The sequence below is a fragment of the Strigops habroptila genome, chromosome Z, assembly GCF_004027225.2.
Source record: "Strigops habroptila isolate Jane chromosome Z, bStrHab1.2.pri, whole genome shotgun sequence".
Taxonomy (NCBI): Eukaryota; Metazoa; Chordata; class Aves; order Psittaciformes; family Psittacidae; genus Strigops; species Strigops habroptila.
The window spans coordinates 22,155,128-22,172,437 of record NC_044302.2 but is presented as its reverse complement, the minus strand read 5'-3'; the positions used below and the strand labels follow the sequence as shown (position 1 = coordinate 22,172,437).

Below are 17,310 nucleotides of genomic sequence, written 5' to 3'. Positions count from 1 at the left end.
GTCCATGGGTGAGCTCAGGAGAGAGAGGGGGACAAAGAACACCACAGGCAGCTGCATGGGAGACCTCCTACCAGTTCCTAGAAGTGGGAAAAATGGGAAAATAAGAGGTGATGCCATGGATCCAGAGCAGAGAACTGATCTCTGAGAAGTCAAGCAACACAGAGACAACTGTTCTCCAGACCACAGAGAGTATATTAGGACTTCTCCCTCCCTTTCCCGTGGACAGACACAGCACTGGAGCATGAGCAAGAGAAGCTGGCTGCACACTGGACACTGCATCGGCACCTGCATGGGCCCTAACCCTACCCCAGCTCAAGAGTCCAGCTTGATGAAGACCTTGGGCCTTGAGAAAATTTTGATGGCCTCTTCTATCTGGGAGAGCTTCCTCTCCAGCTCCACCCGCCTCTTCTGCATGCTGAGGGTGTCTGCCCTCACTGGCAGCATCACCAGGTCCTTTACCAGCTGCTCCTGGCCTGCAAAACACAAAACCAAACCAAACAAGTTGTGTAAGTGGAAGAGCAAAGAAATCTGTCCTTTTCCCATGACCTCAACCTCAGCCACGAAAATGATGGCAGCACTGGAAGAAGGACTTAGAATACCCATCCTTCCATTGAAAGCTCTGCTGGATGAGGACCTGAGTGACCTGCGCCAGCTTTGAAGAACCAAGGGCTGGAATACAGACCTCTGAAGGTCCTTTCCAACCAAAATCTTTCTATCATATTAAGAGCAATAGTAACCTTAACATCAGGTCTGTTGGACAAGCCTGGTCCACAGAGCCAATCCTGTAACTTGCAAGCTCACCAACCTGAAGGAAATTGCTCTTTCCACACATGCAGCTCACATCCCAGCTACATGCCTTATTCCAGATAACTCCAAGTGGCAGGAATTTGTGTCCCAGAACTCATCTCCCAAATCCTGGCTAGAATCACCCATTTTTCTGAGCTGGAATCCGTGTTTTTTTTCCTCTTACTCTGCTTCAGACTGCTGAGGGTCTCCAGCCGCTGGTCCTCCGGCATCATGGTATGACCAGGTGGCATGTTGGGATCTGGCAGGTTTCGCAGCTGCTCCTCCATCTCTCTGCGCCACAGCTCCTTCCTCTCCAGCAGGCTGGCAAGGCAAACACAAGGCAAAGGAGGCACGTGTCAGCACATCTGGCAGGAGGGGGTGCCCAGGGAAGCAGGCAGAGGCCAGGAATCGAGCCCTTCAAACCCTGCTCCATGTCCGGGCCTGAGGACCACAGAGACCCATGCTGCCGGCACATGCTCCTGCTGTGAAGGAGTACACCCAGGCTTAGCCCACATGCATGGACCAGCAAACATGCTCCACATGCACTGAACGACTGCTGGAAGAGATGCACTGAGGCCGAAACAAGCTCTTTGGAGACAAGGGCTTCTGCTCCTTGCTTCTAGCCCAGGCCACTGAGTCCTCTCAAAACCATCTGCAGGCCAGTGACAGAATGCAGCTGGACAAAGCGGCTCACAGCCAGGGATGCTGGCAGAGAACAGCAGGCACAGCATGGAGCCGAAGGACTGACACCATGGTCAGTCCTAGGACAGGGTCACCAGGAACAGTTTTCCACTCAGAACCCCAACAGGCAAGTCACTAGTTGGATGTTCCTCAGACGCTGGGTCCAGGGCTGAACACTGTGAGGCAGAGTAAAGTGTTTGCCTCTCCAAAACCAGACCTTGTAATATTGAAGCTACCTCATGTGGTGCAAGGCTTACAGGGGGTAGGAGGACACTTCTCAGAGCACAGAGCATCCCCATGTCAGCACCATCAGACAACAGCAACCCAGGGAGGAGGAGACAAAATTCTTTCTGAGCCCAGTCACACTGGCCAGAGGGTGCTTGTGAAGAAACCAGGAGAGATTGCTTTTATTCTCCAGGCCACAGTAAATCCCACTGCTTGCAGATGGCAGGAATACCTCTGTCCTCAGCCCCCATTCTATGCAGAAGCTGAGGGACGTGGTGAACAAAAGTGGGCTTGTGACAGAAAGTCTCATGGACCAGAGAGGGCATACATACTACTGGGGGACATGGCCCTTTTGTTTGGTGTTGTAGTCCTCCTGCTCCTGGTGCTTCTGTTGCAGCAGCTCGGCCAGCGCCTGTTCGGACAGGGACCGCCGCAGCAGGGCCCGCTTGGCACTGCGGGCATTGTGCTTAATGAAGTCGATGCTCCTGCCCTCCACCTGCATCTGCAAGAAGAGAGAGGGAGGCAGCAGGGCCCGGCTCACACGCACACAGACAATGCCCCTGTCCCCACAAGGGACAAAGCAAAGAAGCACCTGCACAAGACACTGAATTGCAGGTGTAGGACAGCAGGACAGACGCGCCCTCAGCCCATCCCATCTCAGGTGTGGAGCCATAGTCAGGCAGGAGCTATTGGCCATGGTTTGAGAAGGCAGGCACCAAAAGACAAGCCTAAAACTGGCCTTTTTAAGGTCCCCAGGCTGACCCCATGCCCTCAAAGTCAGAAGGACAGAAAGAACCAGGCTTGGCGTAGTCCACATGGCTCCTATTGGTGTATTCTGAGCCCATCAGGGCAGCTGGAAGGTCAGAGTTAAAACTGTTTGGGCCGTCACCAGAAGCCTGGCAGAGCAGGACCTTAGCTGGTCCGTGGAGGCATTTTCCCAGAGACAGGACTCACTACCACAGCTCCTCTGATGGCCAAGACAGGGCAAAAGGTCACTGAATTTGAGTTTAAGGTTTTCTTGGGTTTCCTCCTTAGGAGTTTATGTCCTAAATTAAGTCCCTCCATGGCCTTTGGGAACCAACAGACTGACAACTCCATGCTTGCCAAAGAAAGAAGACATCAGACACAGAACAGTTTAGGATCTCCCAGACAGACCACCTGAAAGGTTCAACTGTTATTACTCATTTAACCCATCTTTCTAAAAAGCTCACCCATTTCCCAATTTTTTGTCTAACATCCAGAAGCCACAGTTCCTTTGATTAAGGTGAGAGCAGCCTCCAAATTCCCAAGACCTCCTGCAAAGCCCTACAAAGAGCAGACTGGAGATCACAGGCACTGGCACAGTGAGGAAGTGGGATCTTCAAAGAGGACTTCACGATCTCTTTAACTATGAATAGGGATGAAGCCAGAGGCAGTATTAGAAATTCTTGAACACCCAGTGACCAAGACCCTGCTCCTTCCCTTCAGCCAGGAAGAGTATTTACAGATCTCCCTGTTCACACAGCATACCTGACTCAACACTTTATAAGAAGACATGAAGAGTTCAAAGCAGGAGCAATGGTAAGTACCAGAAACCTTTGGGATGGATGAGTGCCAGAAACCCCTGGGATGGGTGCAGTTAGTGTGCAACTCACCTTGATTTCAACACCCAGTGCCTCTGGATCCTCTGTGTCTGCTCCTGCTTTCATTCTGGCAGGCTCTGGGAAGAGCAGTCTGCACGGCTTGATCCCAGGGCCACAGCGAGAATATGCCCTCAGGAATTTCAGAGCCTCTGGATTTGGAGGTGGGGAGCTCTCCTGGGAGAGGCAAGAAAAAATCCAATAGTGGAGGGAGGCTGGAGAAAAGAGAAACCAACCCAACAAAGTCTGGGAGGTCAACCGCAAGCTCAACCACAAGTTTCCAGCAGGCACATGACAGCACGCTCTTTCTGCCATGACTTGGCAGGAGCTCTTGGGGGAAGACAATCTGGACTCAGCCAGCAAAGGCCAAACTGACTGCCTACAACAACAAATCCAGACCTGGCAACTGAACTCTGTAAAGAAATGCTAAAAAAAGGGGGAAAACTCTGCAGAAACAGACATTTGGATCAAATATGCACATAGCATTGACTGGAGAATCCTTTTACTGACTAAAATGGTAGGCATGAAAGGAAAGCAACATCAGATAACCCAACACAGATATCTACCAGAGCTAGGGACACTGTCCATACTGACCATGATCACAACTCCTTAAAAAGCAGAAATCTTCCCGTGAAAGGGGCACATGGCAGTATGCAATAAGCATGCTGAAGTCGAGACACACGCTAGTCTCCCTTGTTGGCAACAGTATAGAACTTCAGCTCCCTGAAGCCACCCCAGTGCCACAAATCCAGAGCCCATTCAAGCAAACTTGACTGAAATGGCCCAAGTAGACATGAAGCTGAGTGCTGAGCTGCTGGTCACAAGTGCTGCTCTGCTCAGCACCCCAAATCTGTGGTTATGCTACTTTAGACAGAAAGAGGAGTGGGGAGTGGAGGAGTCTGGTGGTTTGAGGCGGTGGAATAGCATGTGAAAAGCATTTTCAAAGGCTGTGGTTAGCACTGGCACAAAGTAACACTACCTGACGTCTAACAGAAGGCCTGGGGACTATCTCAGACAGTCTTATTGCAAAGAAACCCTGAAAATTGAAAGTTGACTGTGACAAGTGGGTGACCTTATGATAAATGTAACTAGGGAACTGTTCTGCTGTTGGAAGTAACAGGAACTGTACAGGGCAGCCTCCAGGTCTTCACAGGTAGCCAAGCTCCCAGCTGCTCTCTCAGCTGAACTGCAGGCCCCTCGAGGCAGATTCCTTGTTGCCTGGCCCATGCAGTTTGGCAGACACGGGATATGATGTTCAAATGACTAGTTCTAGTGTTAAGAACCAGGGTGTACAATGCCCTCAGCACTACCTGGCCAGATCATGCTCCAAAGATGATCAGTCTTGTTGCAGCAGGAGCCAGGAGATCCAAATCTCTCTGGTAAGTTAATGAGAAGTGCCTTTTCCCAGCATGGCTGGTTCGAAGTCAAACAAGTTATGGCAGGTACAACCACCCCGACAAAGCCCTGACAAAGCCCTGACAAATGAGGAAGTTGGGTCTTGAGCCGATGGGAGCTACATGACCGTATCTGACCACAGCTCAGATGGGACAAGGGTATAAAAGGAGCTCCACTGGAGAGCCCTTTGGAGTCATTCGTCCTTGGAGCAGTGGGTCTGCAGTCAGGAACTCTCCCCTTGGGTCGCGTTGCCATCCAAGGGAACTCCTCGAGGTTGAGAGCCCTCCCTTTTCAGATGAGGGATTGCACATTTTGGATCATTGGCCATAAAGTTTAAGATTCAGCAGTGTAGTGATGAATCCATGTGACATCCCGAATCTGTAGTTGATGTTGGTGGAGCTTGAATTGAGTTTGAGCAATAAATGTCATTTAGCCTCAATTTATTGGTTCTGTTACATTTAAAGTGGCATAGTCAGTGGGATGTCTACAGAGGAAATGTGACGGGTGCACGGATGATCCCTTCTCCCCTGGGTGTACAGTGCGCGAAGGAGAAGTGGTTTTAACCAGGAGCAGTTGCAGAGAGAATGGAACGACACTGTGAAGATAGGGGAGGTGATGAAGAAAGCACATGTTGCCATCCTGGGCACAGGCTTGGCGCAGGCACAGAACTGTTTTGAAAGGAATTATTTGGAAATGGACGGTTCAGAAGACAAATTGAAAAGAGAAAGAGAGCAAAAGCATTTATTGGAACAAAAAAATTGAAATTATGCTGGCACGAGCAAAAAGACCCACCAGTGTTGTCCAAATTTGGCAGTTGGTTATGGGGCTGGAAGATGGGGACAGGGACATGTGGGGAAGTTCTGATGAGAGCAACTTTGAAGAGATGGTGGAGCTGGAGGAAAGGAACGTGTGAGCTCTCATTAAAACCGACAGGCAGATGTCGTGCATGGCTCCTGGTCGGGACCTCAGCTCAGGGAATTGCACAGGAAGTTTTTGAGCAGAAATGGAAATAGAATATTAGCGGAGAGCCTGTGTCAGGGGAGATGGGGTGTTGTGCAGTGATGAAGAAGAGAGCAGGTTTGGGGGTCCAGGAGTGGTTCTGAGTCATGGACTGGTGGGCGATTGCTCGATAACCTCCTGAAGGGGCTCTTGGGCTGAGGTGTAGAGCCCGGGGGAGAGGAGAGCCTGCCCCTGCTCCAGGAAAAGCACTGCCCAAGCTGCTGCAGGGAGTGCCAAAGGCTGCCTGCACCCAAGCAAGGTACGGGAGAGGGCTGCACTGATGGCTGCTCCAGGAGGTCATGGCCACTTCAGAGCCCTCCTCAGAGGATCACCAGACACCCTGGAAATAGTCAGTCTCTGAGGGAGAGAACTCGGGCAGCCATGGAGCACAATGGGCAGGACCCCGCCAGGATTTTGAACCTTCCTGAGACAGAACATTTAGGGCTTGGGAAGAAATGCCCTTTGGTGAGGAGCATTACTGCTTGGTACCTGAGTGGGGCTGCACTGACAGCCCCCCAAAGGGAAGAAGAATCAGGAGCCCAGACAGACACAAAGGTGGCACACACCCAAACAGCAATGGTGCCTTTAACCCTTTGGCACCTCAGCAGGAGGACCTGCAGGGGTTAAAACCCACAAGTTTAGGGGTTTGGGTTCAGCTGCCCACTCACCTAGTGATAGCTGCTAATGGCTGCTGCTAAGGAGCCCAGAGACATATTCCCTAAGTCTGGGATTTTATTGATACAGGGCCCATATTAGGGTTTTAACTAAGCAGCAAGTGGAGAAGTGAGGAATTAACCTGTCAAGGAAAGCTGCAAATACAGTGGGGGTAACTGATGTAACAGAAAAATTCCCCTGAGCTCAAACTCAACTCTGGCTGTGTGGTGAGAAGAGAGAGAGGCGGCTGTGGAAGTGGCTCTGAGCCCTCACAAGGAAAATAGATGAGGGTTTGACATACCAACAGGCAAGGGATGGGATCTACCCTTTGACAGGGTGTGGAGTTTGGAATGCAGAGAAGCAGAAGCTTCTTGTGTGAGGCTTTCACAGACTGCCCCTGCACTACCACAGCCTAGAACAACCTGTGCCGCTCAATATCTGCTGCCAAATGGGGCATCTTGGAAGCGATTAAAGATCTAGAGAAGAGACATGTTCCATGTCATACACATTCCCCTTGGAACTCTCCAGTCTGGCCAGTCCGTGAGGCTGGTGGCCAGTGGTGTTTATCAACTGATTCCAGGGAATTGAATAGAATACTCCAACGGTAACTGCTGCTGTCCCGAGCCTAACCTCTGCAGTGACAGCAGGACAGACTGCTGTCCACCCCTGGATGGCCATGCAAGATGTTAAGGATATGGTTTTTATGATTTCCCTACAGGGAGAAGACAAACCCCAGTTGGGTTTCACTTGGGAGGAGATGCAGTACACTTTTAACCAACTCCCATAAGGGTATAAACATTCCGCCTGTATTACCTACAGTGCCTTGGCCAAACTCCTCGGTCCTGTGGAGGTGTCAGCAGATGTCCACATATACGATGTATAGATGATATCCTAATGGGTGGAGACAATAAAGAACAGGAGGGGCAAGGGGCTGGAGCCACCTGGAACCTATTGAATAAAAATGGGCTCAACATTCCACCCTCCGAATGACAAGGTCCCAGACAAGAAGTTAAATTCTTAGGGGTCTGGTGGGTAGCAGGAGCTGTTGCAGTACCTGATGATACCCTCTCAAGCACCGAGAAGGACAAACCCTGGGCAATAAAACAGAATTACAATAGTTGTTAGGCACATGAGGTTATTAGTGAAAACATGCACCAGGGTTTTTGGTAATTGCTCGCCCACTATACAACCTTGCTTTGGAAAAATAAGGAATGTGACTGGACTCCACAACTTACAGAAGCCCTTAATCCTGTTAAAGATGAACTCAAAGCCTATCAGGGACTGAGCCCACTGCATCACAGGATCCATTAAGAGTGGAATGGGGATTTGCCCCCACGCTTCTTATTGTGGTGTGTTCCAAAAGAGACCACAAGGACCAGCAAGGCCTCTACTGTTTTCTCCTACCTCATTTAAAGAAACTGAAGAGTGGTACTCAGACTGAGGACAAGGGGTCCTGTGCCTTACTAAAGCTGTTAAGGAAGCTGAGAAACTACACACATCTCAAGCTGTTACAGTACAGGGTCCTCTTCCCCTTCTTAATCCAATCCTTAATGGATCACCTCCTCCTGAGGGAATAGCTCAAAAGGCCACAGTTCAGAAATCGGATGCATACTTAGAAGGAATTAGTCAATTACTGCTGTTAAGAGAGGGTCTGATCAAGGTCTCCAAACTGCAGCAGCCCATAAATTCAGATTCAGGCTTGCTAAGTCAAGCCTGTAAGCCTTTCTCCTATAAAAGAAGCACTCTAACAGATTCAACTTAAACTCTGAGCAGCAGCAGCTCCACAGAAGATGGAGATCCTTCAAAGGGAACACCCCAGCTCCAGGAGAGCCACAGTAACAGTTAAAGCTACATGAGTCACCACCAGGGCTTCCTGCCACCTCTCTCTGGAGCACAAGGAACGCACCACGCAGAAACTGCCTGCACAGAGACCACTCCCCTTCCCCAGAACAAAAGAAAAAATTATCTCAATCTTCCTCTAACCCAGAGGATTTGTCAAATGAGAGCGTAGGCTTGTGTTCCTAAATCACATGTGGGTTTGCTCCGGTGTGTGGAAAGGTCACAGACCTCAGGGAGGTTGATGTCACCGGGAAAAAGGGACACAACATTTGGAATCACTGGCTTGGAAATCCTCTTGCCAATTTTTGCAGTTGTTAGCAGTACACATAATTAGTTTTAGTGTCAAAAGGTGGCCTGAGGGCCTCAGACCAGGGTGAAGCAATGCAGAGATGAGGAGGAACTTGGAGGCTCCAACTCAGCAAGGGAATACCAAGGGAAGGCTTGAGTAAGTGTCAGTGCTTGAGACAGCTTGCACCTGCTGTCTGCACAAGCAACAGCTCCCTGTGTCACTCCTGTCCACACAACCTGGTTGGCTGCAAAGAGAACAGAGATGGAGACCGTGAAGGCTACCAGGGACTCGCAGGACAAAGCCCTCTCCCGAGGCTCATGGGAATCCAGGCTCTAACAGTTCAAGGCTACACTGGCCAAGGCAGCAACCCTGCACTGCCCCTTGCTCAAGGAGCTTCTCCCATGTGAGGCTGAGCTGGAAGGGAGCCCTGGGGCCTCTTCCCCAGGAGGTCACTATGATGGGGGTGGGCACAAGACTCCTCTGCTTGCTGCTATGCAGCAGGAGCCAACCCCATCCATAGTAGCTGCAGTGCCTATTTCTGGACGAAAGAAGAGGCTAATGGAATACAGAGGTCACCTGGACTACAGGGGCTTCCCATATCCAGGCTGATGACAACAGATTCACCCAAAGATAGTGATGGAGCTTCCCTTCCCTCTCCCGTGGCCTTCACTTTACTTTCTGTACAAACAGGTAGAAGTCTACCAAGGCAGTGTCTTCAGTGCATTTAGCAAAGCCTTCTGACAGAGGCACCATTTAAACACCAGGAACCCACCAGGGGAGAAAAAATTATCCAGAGAAAGAAACAGAAAGAAGCAAAAAGTAACCCAAAACCTTCACAAAGCCAGACATCTGCTTGTTGCAGCAGCTGAGAAAGCCTGAGGAAACAAGGCACGGCCTTCTCCCACAAGCATGTGTACAGAGGACAGGAGGTACACACAACCTTGCAGGTTGTGCTCATCTACAGGACCTCCACTTTGATTGCCTGGAGATGCTGTGCACCCCCACGGCACGGGTTATTCACCACAACAATCACAGAAAAATTTGGAGGCATACAGCCCACTGTGGAGCCACAGGGTGGTAAGAGTTGGACTGAGGTTTGATGCAGCCTGAAGACCTACCTCCGAGGACCATGATCCATGGGACAGAATACCACAGCCCTTTGGCACTAACCCCAGAGAAGTGTTGCCCCAGACACTGGGAAGCTGAAAAGCCAGCTCGATGCACCTCTAGCCCAGGAATACAGCTGTGAAGGGAAGCCTGTATATCCCCAAGAGGCCAAGCAGGAGCCTCCAGGCAGAGGGTGTGATGAGATTTTCCTCCTCTCAGCTTCTCCTGCATGAGGGGTCTTCTGGGCTGGACGGGATGTGGATTATTACAGCAATTGCTCTCTGGAGCCAGACACCACTTTCTCGCTCAGCACATAGCCCCACTGTCACATCTGCCCTCTGTGCTGCAGCACTGAGCTGCCCCAGATCCGGAGGTTCTGGGACTCCCCCATCTCCACCGTCCCACAGAGCCTCATGGCTGAACTGCATCCCCGGCCCAGAGAGTTCAAGAGCTCAGTGGGTACTGACCTGGAGTTTGGCCTTCACCTTTGACTCCACGTTTTCATATTTCTGGGATTTCCAGAGAGCTTTCACAGGCTTGGGCTTGCTGTGCTCTCGGGCTCGCTCCTTCTCTTTGTACTTCTTCTGAATCTCCTTTATTCGCCTTACGTTTTCCTTCCCATGATCCTTGGACTCTTTCCCTGCACAGCGAGGGGAGACACAGCCTTCACCCCTCAGACACTGTCCAGGGATTCAGGCTCTTGGAACACTGGCATCAGAGCCCACAGGTCTGTCTCCAAAGCTGGTCCAACTGCCCACAGAAGAGCAAGCTCTCCCCTCCTCTGCAGACTAGACAAGCTGTGCATTCTTCCCCATGTTAGATGCACACTCCAGGATTGACCCTCTTCTGCCAGAGGATCCCACAGTGCCCAGCTGAGCACTGGCAGGGGTCTGTGCACATTACTGGTGTTCACAGACTCCCTTGTTCTGAAAGAGTGTGGCTCACTTGTCCCATTTGGGACTATGCCAGACAAGCCATACCAGCATCCTCTTGAGAGCAAGGTCAATTCCCAATTCAGCACCCATGGTGTTTCTGAATGGTTAATGGCAGCTGCACAGCCTTAAACCTGCACTGTACCTGGTTTCAGGGTCAGCTGTTGTCCCACATTCAAGGGGACATAATCAAGACTATGGATTATATTTGTTGGTTTTGAATCAAAAATGATCCTTGGGCTCTCCAAGATGGGGAATATCTCAGCTGACACAACCAGACTCTCTTCACTCCTCTCCTGCTCTGGCACAGCAGTTCATCTGGCAGGCACCACACTGGCACCAGGCAGGGCTAGAGGCAATTCCAGCACATGAAGTAAATCAGACACCCAGTGCTTAGCCTTATGTCCTTCCTGGACTTCTGAACGTACTCTGGGTGACCTCCCTGGAGAAGGGAACATCTTTTGCAAAGATATTCCCAGTATCCACACATACAGCCTTCCCAAATCCTGCCTGGCTTCGCTAACAAGGAATTCCCCAAATTAAACACCCTCTATATATTAAGATTTCACCTGATCCATTTTTAAGTTTAACTGTAAAGATACTGGTTGTATTCAGAAACAGCAAACTAGAAGAGCTTTATTTATTTCCAGCACCTCTTAATAGCCTCTCATCCATGACTAGTTCCTCAAATACAAATTAAACAGCTTCTTTTTTACAGTCTCCCTTCCCATTTTAGACCTGGGCCAGACTGGAGTCAAGAAGGTCACAGCAGCACTGGCTCCAGCATGTGCAATGGCCCGGGGACACCACTGCCAGGCCAAATGCAGGAGGTGGAGTGACCGGCCCTGCAAATCTCAAGCTCTCCTCAGGAAGCAGAGTTGAGGAATTCAGCCAAAACCCTGATGCTTCATCCCTGACACCAAACACAGCTCAGGCCAGCAGCAGCTCAGCAGTACTTACTCTCGACTGGCAGCCTCCCGTCAAGGGAGAGCCCTTCAAGCTGCAGTAAGAGACTGAGCGTCCCCTTCTGTCCCTTCTCCAGGAAGTCCCTTCCACTGGGGCGAATGTGAGGGGCTGGTTGGACCTGGCGGGCACTGTGTGGGTTAGGAACTGGATCCAGAGGGTCAGAGGTAAAATCCAGCTTCAGAGCATTCCCTTCCAGCCTCCCTCGAGCTACAGAGAAAGGAAGAGAAAGAGATTATCAGGGAACTATCTGGCCTCGTGGTTTTCTTCACCCACAGCCTACAAACAATGCTGAAGACCCCTTCTCCACCTCTAACTTATGCTTTCCTATCTTTTGACCAGCTGTACACACCACCTTTAGGATCACCATCCATGAGGCAGCACCTGCACCAGTGTGAGTGGAGACTGTTGAGGATGTCAAAGAGTAAGGACATCAAACGGACAAGCTGTGCCATGTCACAGTACAAAAGCGTAACATCCCTAACAAGCAGCAAGGACTCACCTGAGAAGGGGCATTTGTAATAGTTTGGAAAGAGTGTAGGGTCTGGAGGAATGGGTCCACAAATCCTGGACGGCCCTTCACACATCCTGCTGTGACTCTGCCTCTGCCACAGGAACCAGCCACCACTGATAACAGAAATGAACAGGGCTCACTGAGCCACTGAAAAGCCACATTTTTATATATACATAGGTGAACTTCTGACCTTCATTAGAGAGCTTGCACCCAGCTACAGAGATGAGCTGCAGCTAGGAAACCACAAGTCACTCCAAATGCGGGTGAAGGAAGGGGTCCAGCAGCACTGTCGCTGTTGCAGGGCTAAGCAGCATTTTTACCAGCATAAAATCTGAAATGTCCACAGTTGCTGTAGTATCGGTATCTTCAGTACAGAAAATCCTTCCTGGCTCTGCTCTTCCATACAGGAACACTTACTGCAGACATGTAAGCAGGAGCTGAGCTGCTATACCTGCCCTGTGTGTCTTTAGTGAATAGGAAAAACAAAGTAGCTGGATACCATCTGAGACATTTTAGCCTTAGATTTGAATTATCTTGCTCCTTAGGCTCTTTCTAAATAGCTCCCATGGTTCAAACACAACCTATTCAAAGCAAGTTGAAGCTCCTACCCCACACAGGTAAACTCTCTGCTCTATCCTCCACTAGACACACACCAGCACCAGCACCATCTTTGAGCAGGCTGGGGCTGAACCTTGAAAGGACCTGAGAAAAAACACTTTACTGCAGGACCATGTAGGGGCAGGCGCTGAATTTCTGCGCAAGAGCCCTGCGATTAAAAGGGCCCAGCTGGTCTCAGGGAGACCAGAGTTATCTGCATAGAAAACATGTTTGTCATTACTAAAGAACTTTTCAAAGTTAACTGCCGGACCAGCACAGATCCACAAATCCCTACCCTAGTCCCTGCTGCCTCTCTCCTCCCCACAATGAGAGGAGCACAGATCCTTCCAACACAGCAGTGGCCAGCATCACTCCCCAACATCTCACGGACAGCATTCTATTGCCTGTGTGAAGCTTGAGGGACTTGCTCCCTGCTCGGAAAATGAGGATGCGGGATGCCACAGGAACAGGCACAGACCACTGGTGAGCTTTTGGCACATGCCACAAAAGCCTCAATTCCTCCTCAGAGTCATGCCATGATTTTGACAGGCACCAGGGCAGCTTGGCTGGAGTCACTGCTGTAAGACCTGGGGCTAAACCTGCATGCCCTGACTCCTCAGGCAGTAACTTAAAGATTTCTGAGAGACGCTGACAGGAAGAGCCCCTTTCAGGATCCTCAGCATGCCAGCACCATCTGGATGCAGCTTCTGCAGTTTAATTTATAAACCAATAAACCATCAGTACAAGGCTGAGTGAGTCTGAATCATGGCAACTAATGCACTGCAGTCTTCCTTGCTAAATCACCCCTGTTGACATGAGACCCATTAGTGAAAAGCTGTTATTCATCTCTCAGACACAATTGCAGAGGCAATGTAAGCAATGCTGAGTACTGCACGCCAGCATGCAGGTACAGTCTGTACCCAGCTCCTCTGAAAAAGCTATTTCTGAAGAGCAGACACAGACCTTCAGCCTAAAGTAAAATGACACTGGTTTTGGTATTATTTAATCTCCTTGATAACGGATCCCACTAAGCTCAGGCTTACTGACTCTTGTCAGTATTAGGTAAGTACTTGTAAGTACAGGCTCTTGTACTCTAGAAAAAAAAAATCATGTAACATGAGGTCCCTCCAGAACAGCTACTGGCCTTGAAGTTCACATCTGTTCTTGGTCTGAACTCACATTCAAACCCAGTAATTTACACACAAAATGGCAGGCTGAAATCATGACCTGTTACCACAGCAGGCAATTGTTGCGGGGGATTGAAGGAGGAAAGGCAAGCTGATGGGCGGCGGGGGATGGAAGGCTCCTTTTATACCTTCACACAAGTCACATAATCACATTGCACATCCCAACAGCATCCTGCCCTGCTGCAGGGAATTTGCAAATGACACCCACTCCCTGATTTGCAAGTCACATCACCTCTGGATTGGGATCTTGCAAGATCAGACAGCCTTATTACAATGGTAAGCATCTTGCCTATCTAGGTACCTGCAGCAAACTCACCTGCGTGGGACACAAGCCCCTTGTATCAGCCTCCCAGCCCCGAGGAGCAGCCTCAGTTACCAGTGATCAGAACAGCCTTCCCAAGCTGCTGCTCTACTCCTGCCGACCATGGGGGTATTCAGGGACACTTCTCATGGCTCACTTCTGCCAAAAGGCGATGTGTGGACACTCTGCTGCTATTCCCATCCTTCTGCTTCATCTCTTGTGACAGGCTTGTACTGCAAATGGTCCTGTGCTCGGCTGATTCAACTCATTACTCCTGCATGAAACAAATCACTTCTTTTGCTGGGTTAGTTTTCTGTCCATTTAACCTTCTGTCCAAAAGTAACCTGGCTATAACCTCCGCAAGGGGATCAGAGGGGCACTGGTGCAAGCACAAGGGGAACACGGCAGGAGCATGTGCTTATGAACGCAGAGGAGAGAGGAAAAAGGAACAGGGTCAGCCCTGTCCAGCAGTGACCTGATCACTGTCTCAGCCACACTCAAATTTGCACCCCAGAAAGCATCTTTTCTATCACCGCCTTAGAAACCTAAGCATTAAGAATACAGTATCCAGACTGTTGCCACCAGAAAGAAACTGTTTAGAGCACTGGCAGGCCAAGAGATGCAGACAGATGGGTTAAATCCTGGCAAAGATACCTGTATGTGTGCAACTCCTCTCTCTTCTTACTGCCCTGCCAGACTGCAGAACTCACTAGGGGAGCAGCCTCCTAGCCACAGGGCTACACCAACCCTGCTCCCTGCCTCACACAGCCTCAAGAGGTGCAGGGCAGTTGCCAGAGTAACCCAACGACTTCAGCATTGCTTTACTCACCGACCTGAGCGCTGCTGGCTGCCCACTTTCCCACCACCGTTTAATCCTGGCCTAGGAGTCAAGCAAAGCAGGCTCCAGTCCTACCCCTCCCAGAGTGTCCCATTAATTCGACTTACCAAGTGTCAGAAATGGTACTTATCCCCCAGATAAACTGAGATCTTTCACAGCTCATATGAAACACAGCTTTCTTTTGTGCCTTGTTTTTGGCATTGTAGTTAAGGAAACTACAAAACATGGAAACGGACAAGGCTTTGGCAGTTTTTTTTCTCAACCTGGAACTCACTACATCTGCCTTTGAAGCATTCCCTCTTCTTCACAGATCACGTCTTCACTGTGCCTGGGTCCCTGGCCAGGAATCTGCTACCACACACAGAGCTGAAGCAAGCCCCACTTCATGTCTTTATGAGCCAACCTTGGCAAAAAGCATGGGGAAAAAAAAATCCCACAGCTGTGATAAACTGTGATAAGTAGAGCAAGTCATCTGCAGAATATCAAAGAGCTAATCTTCATGCAGCTGGTCTTGTCTGCTTCCTCCCTTAGTAGTTTTAGCTGAAATGCAAAGTAGCACCAGGAGAACTCTGTGCTCAAGGGCTGCACCAAATGGGGGGGGGGGAGGGGGGTGTGGCACACAGATCTGGGACCATAGCTCCTGCAGAATCAGGGATCAGGAAATGAGGTCAATATGCTGTGAATCGACCTGGTGATGTTAGTCCATGGCTATGCTTTCCCCTTGCAGTCTACAATGGGAGAGATTAATATTCTCCTTTTAATAATATTCACCATGCAGGTTCCCTCAGGAACTTCCCCACCTGCCAGTCTCAAAGCCCCCTCTTCTCTTCTGTCTCTCTAAAGACAAAGAGGGACAGGTATGGCCAAGTGTGATACTGTCATCTGCATGTGGAACATGTTCCCAGGGAGCTAGGCACATGTCCACCAGCAGCCCTTTAGGAACAAAGCCAGCTTGTACTGTCTGCTCAAGGAGTCAGATATGTCCCGCAGCAGCCTGGAGCAGGAGGTGAATGAAGGCCATGCTCTGCACTGGAAGATGGGCAGGGGCTGATGAGGGTACTGCAGAGCTGCAGCCAAGTCAGAGAATCACAGAAACCCCGACCAGTTTGTATTGGAAGAGACCTTAAAGCTCACGCAGTTCCAACCCCCTGCCATGGGCAGTGACACCTTCCACTACACCAGGTTGCTCCAAGCCCCATCCAAGCTGGCCTTGAACACTGCCAGTCCTCTCTCAGGAGAGCTAGAAAGGATGATGATGCAGGAGAGGCCCCACCTTAATGCGTGGGGTTCTTCTTTGATGCAAGGACGAGCCACGTGCTGAGATTACAGGAGCTGATGTGCAACACTGCATCCAGCAATGGAAAGGGGAGCTCGTGTTGCAGTCTACAGTCTCCTCTGGCTGTGCTGTCATGGGAAATCAATAAAAACCCTGTCTTGGGGCCCGTGCCCAGATCCAAGATCCCACTGAACACCACCGGATACTCCTGGAAAACCCTTCCTGGGTTTCATCCCCTGGGAAGAGGGTGCATGAGGGAAGCGCTGCCAGAAACGCCGACCCGGGGGGCCAGAGCCAGCCAGGAACCCTCAGCGCTTCACCCAGGCGGGCGCAGCGACGCTGTACTAGGGCTGCAGGCTCCAGCCCTGCTGCCCTCGGAAGGGGCACGGCGGCCCCAGCCCCGGCTCCCCCTCGCCCCCCGGCTCTGCCGGCCCGAGGTCCCGCTGCCACCCCGGGCACAGCCCCGGCTGGGACAGCGGGGCTCGCGAGGGATCTCTGCGGCCCGCCCCGAGCACTCACCGGGGGAGGCCAAGGAGCAGCTCTCCCGGCCGCGGCCCGGGCCGAGGGGACGGGGACGGGGACGGGCCCTACGCCAGGCCGGGGGAGGCAGCGACCTGCGCCTGGGCCTGCAGCGGGTCCGGCCGCCGCCAGCAGAAGGCCCGGGCCGGCGCCGCAGCGCTGCCCGGCAACCACCATTTCCGATGGGAGGGGACGGGCCCGCCGGAGCGCCGGGCGGGCAGCGGGTCCGCGGCGCTGTCGCTGCTCAGTGCCCAGCTCCGCTCTCGCCCGCGGCAATCCCCAGTGGGCGGGTCTCGAGTCCTGGCCTGGCCCGGCCCGGCGCAGCGCGGCGCTGGTGCGGTCTCGCCCTGCCGCAGCCTCCCCTTTCCCGGGGCTTTGAGGAGGATTCGAACCGCGCCCTCCTCCAGGGCCTGGGGAAGGAGCCAGAGGGCTCCTGTCGGCGATATGGACAGTGGGATCGAGCACCCTCAGCACGTTTGTGATGACGCTGAGCTGTGTGGTGTGGCCGACACGCTGGAGAGAAGGGATGGGATCCGGAGGGACCCGGACAGGCTGGAGAGGTGGGACTATGAGAACCTCATGAAGTTCA

At 51.4% G+C, this 17,310-nt stretch overlaps 1 protein-coding gene across 5 annotated transcripts; it reads right to left on the bottom strand.

The window, feature by feature from the left end:
* Positions 1-171: 171 nt before the first annotated feature.
* On the bottom strand, positions 172-16,962 carry LOC115600936 (enkurin domain-containing protein 1-like). 5 transcript variants are annotated; one of them, XM_030470413.1, is made up of 8 exons: positions 16,722-16,962; positions 11,992-12,116; positions 11,487-11,699; positions 10,062-10,234; positions 3,327-3,488; positions 2,025-2,194; positions 971-1,107; positions 172-473 (listed from the first exon to the last, which is right to left on the bottom strand). In XM_030470413.1, exons 2-8 carry the CDS (start codon positions 12,074-12,076, stop codon positions 313-315), a joined length of 1,101 nt encoding a protein of 366 aa, XP_030326273.1. In that variant the 5' UTR covers positions 12,077-12,116; positions 16,722-16,962; the 3' UTR covers positions 172-312. The 5 variants fall into 5 exon arrangements, with proteins under 5 accessions (XP_030326273.1, XP_030326270.1, XP_030326272.1 ...); XM_030470410.1 differs by lacking the exon at positions 16,722-16,962 and adding an exon at positions 15,034-16,034; XM_030470412.1 differs by lacking the exon at positions 16,722-16,962 and adding an exon at positions 14,104-15,015.
* Positions 16,963-17,310: the final 348 nt, after the last annotated feature.

What these genes read in the sequence shown, in the direction of transcription:
- LOC115600936 (XM_030470410.1), bottom strand. Translation starts at nt 15,152, where the DNA reads ATGTTTTGTAGTTTCCTTAACTACAATGCCAAAAACAAGGCACAAAAG. An exon ending in AGGTGAAGGCCAAACTCCAG is followed by an intron (nt 3,489 to 10,061) that starts GTCAGTACCCAC and finishes TGCCTCTCCCAG; the next exon opens with GAGAGCTCCCCACCTCCAAA. An exon ending in CACTGGGTGTTGAAATCAAG is followed by an intron (nt 2,195 to 3,326) that starts GTGAGTTGCACA and finishes CTCTTCTTGCAG; the next exon opens with ATGCAGGTGGAGGGCAGGAG.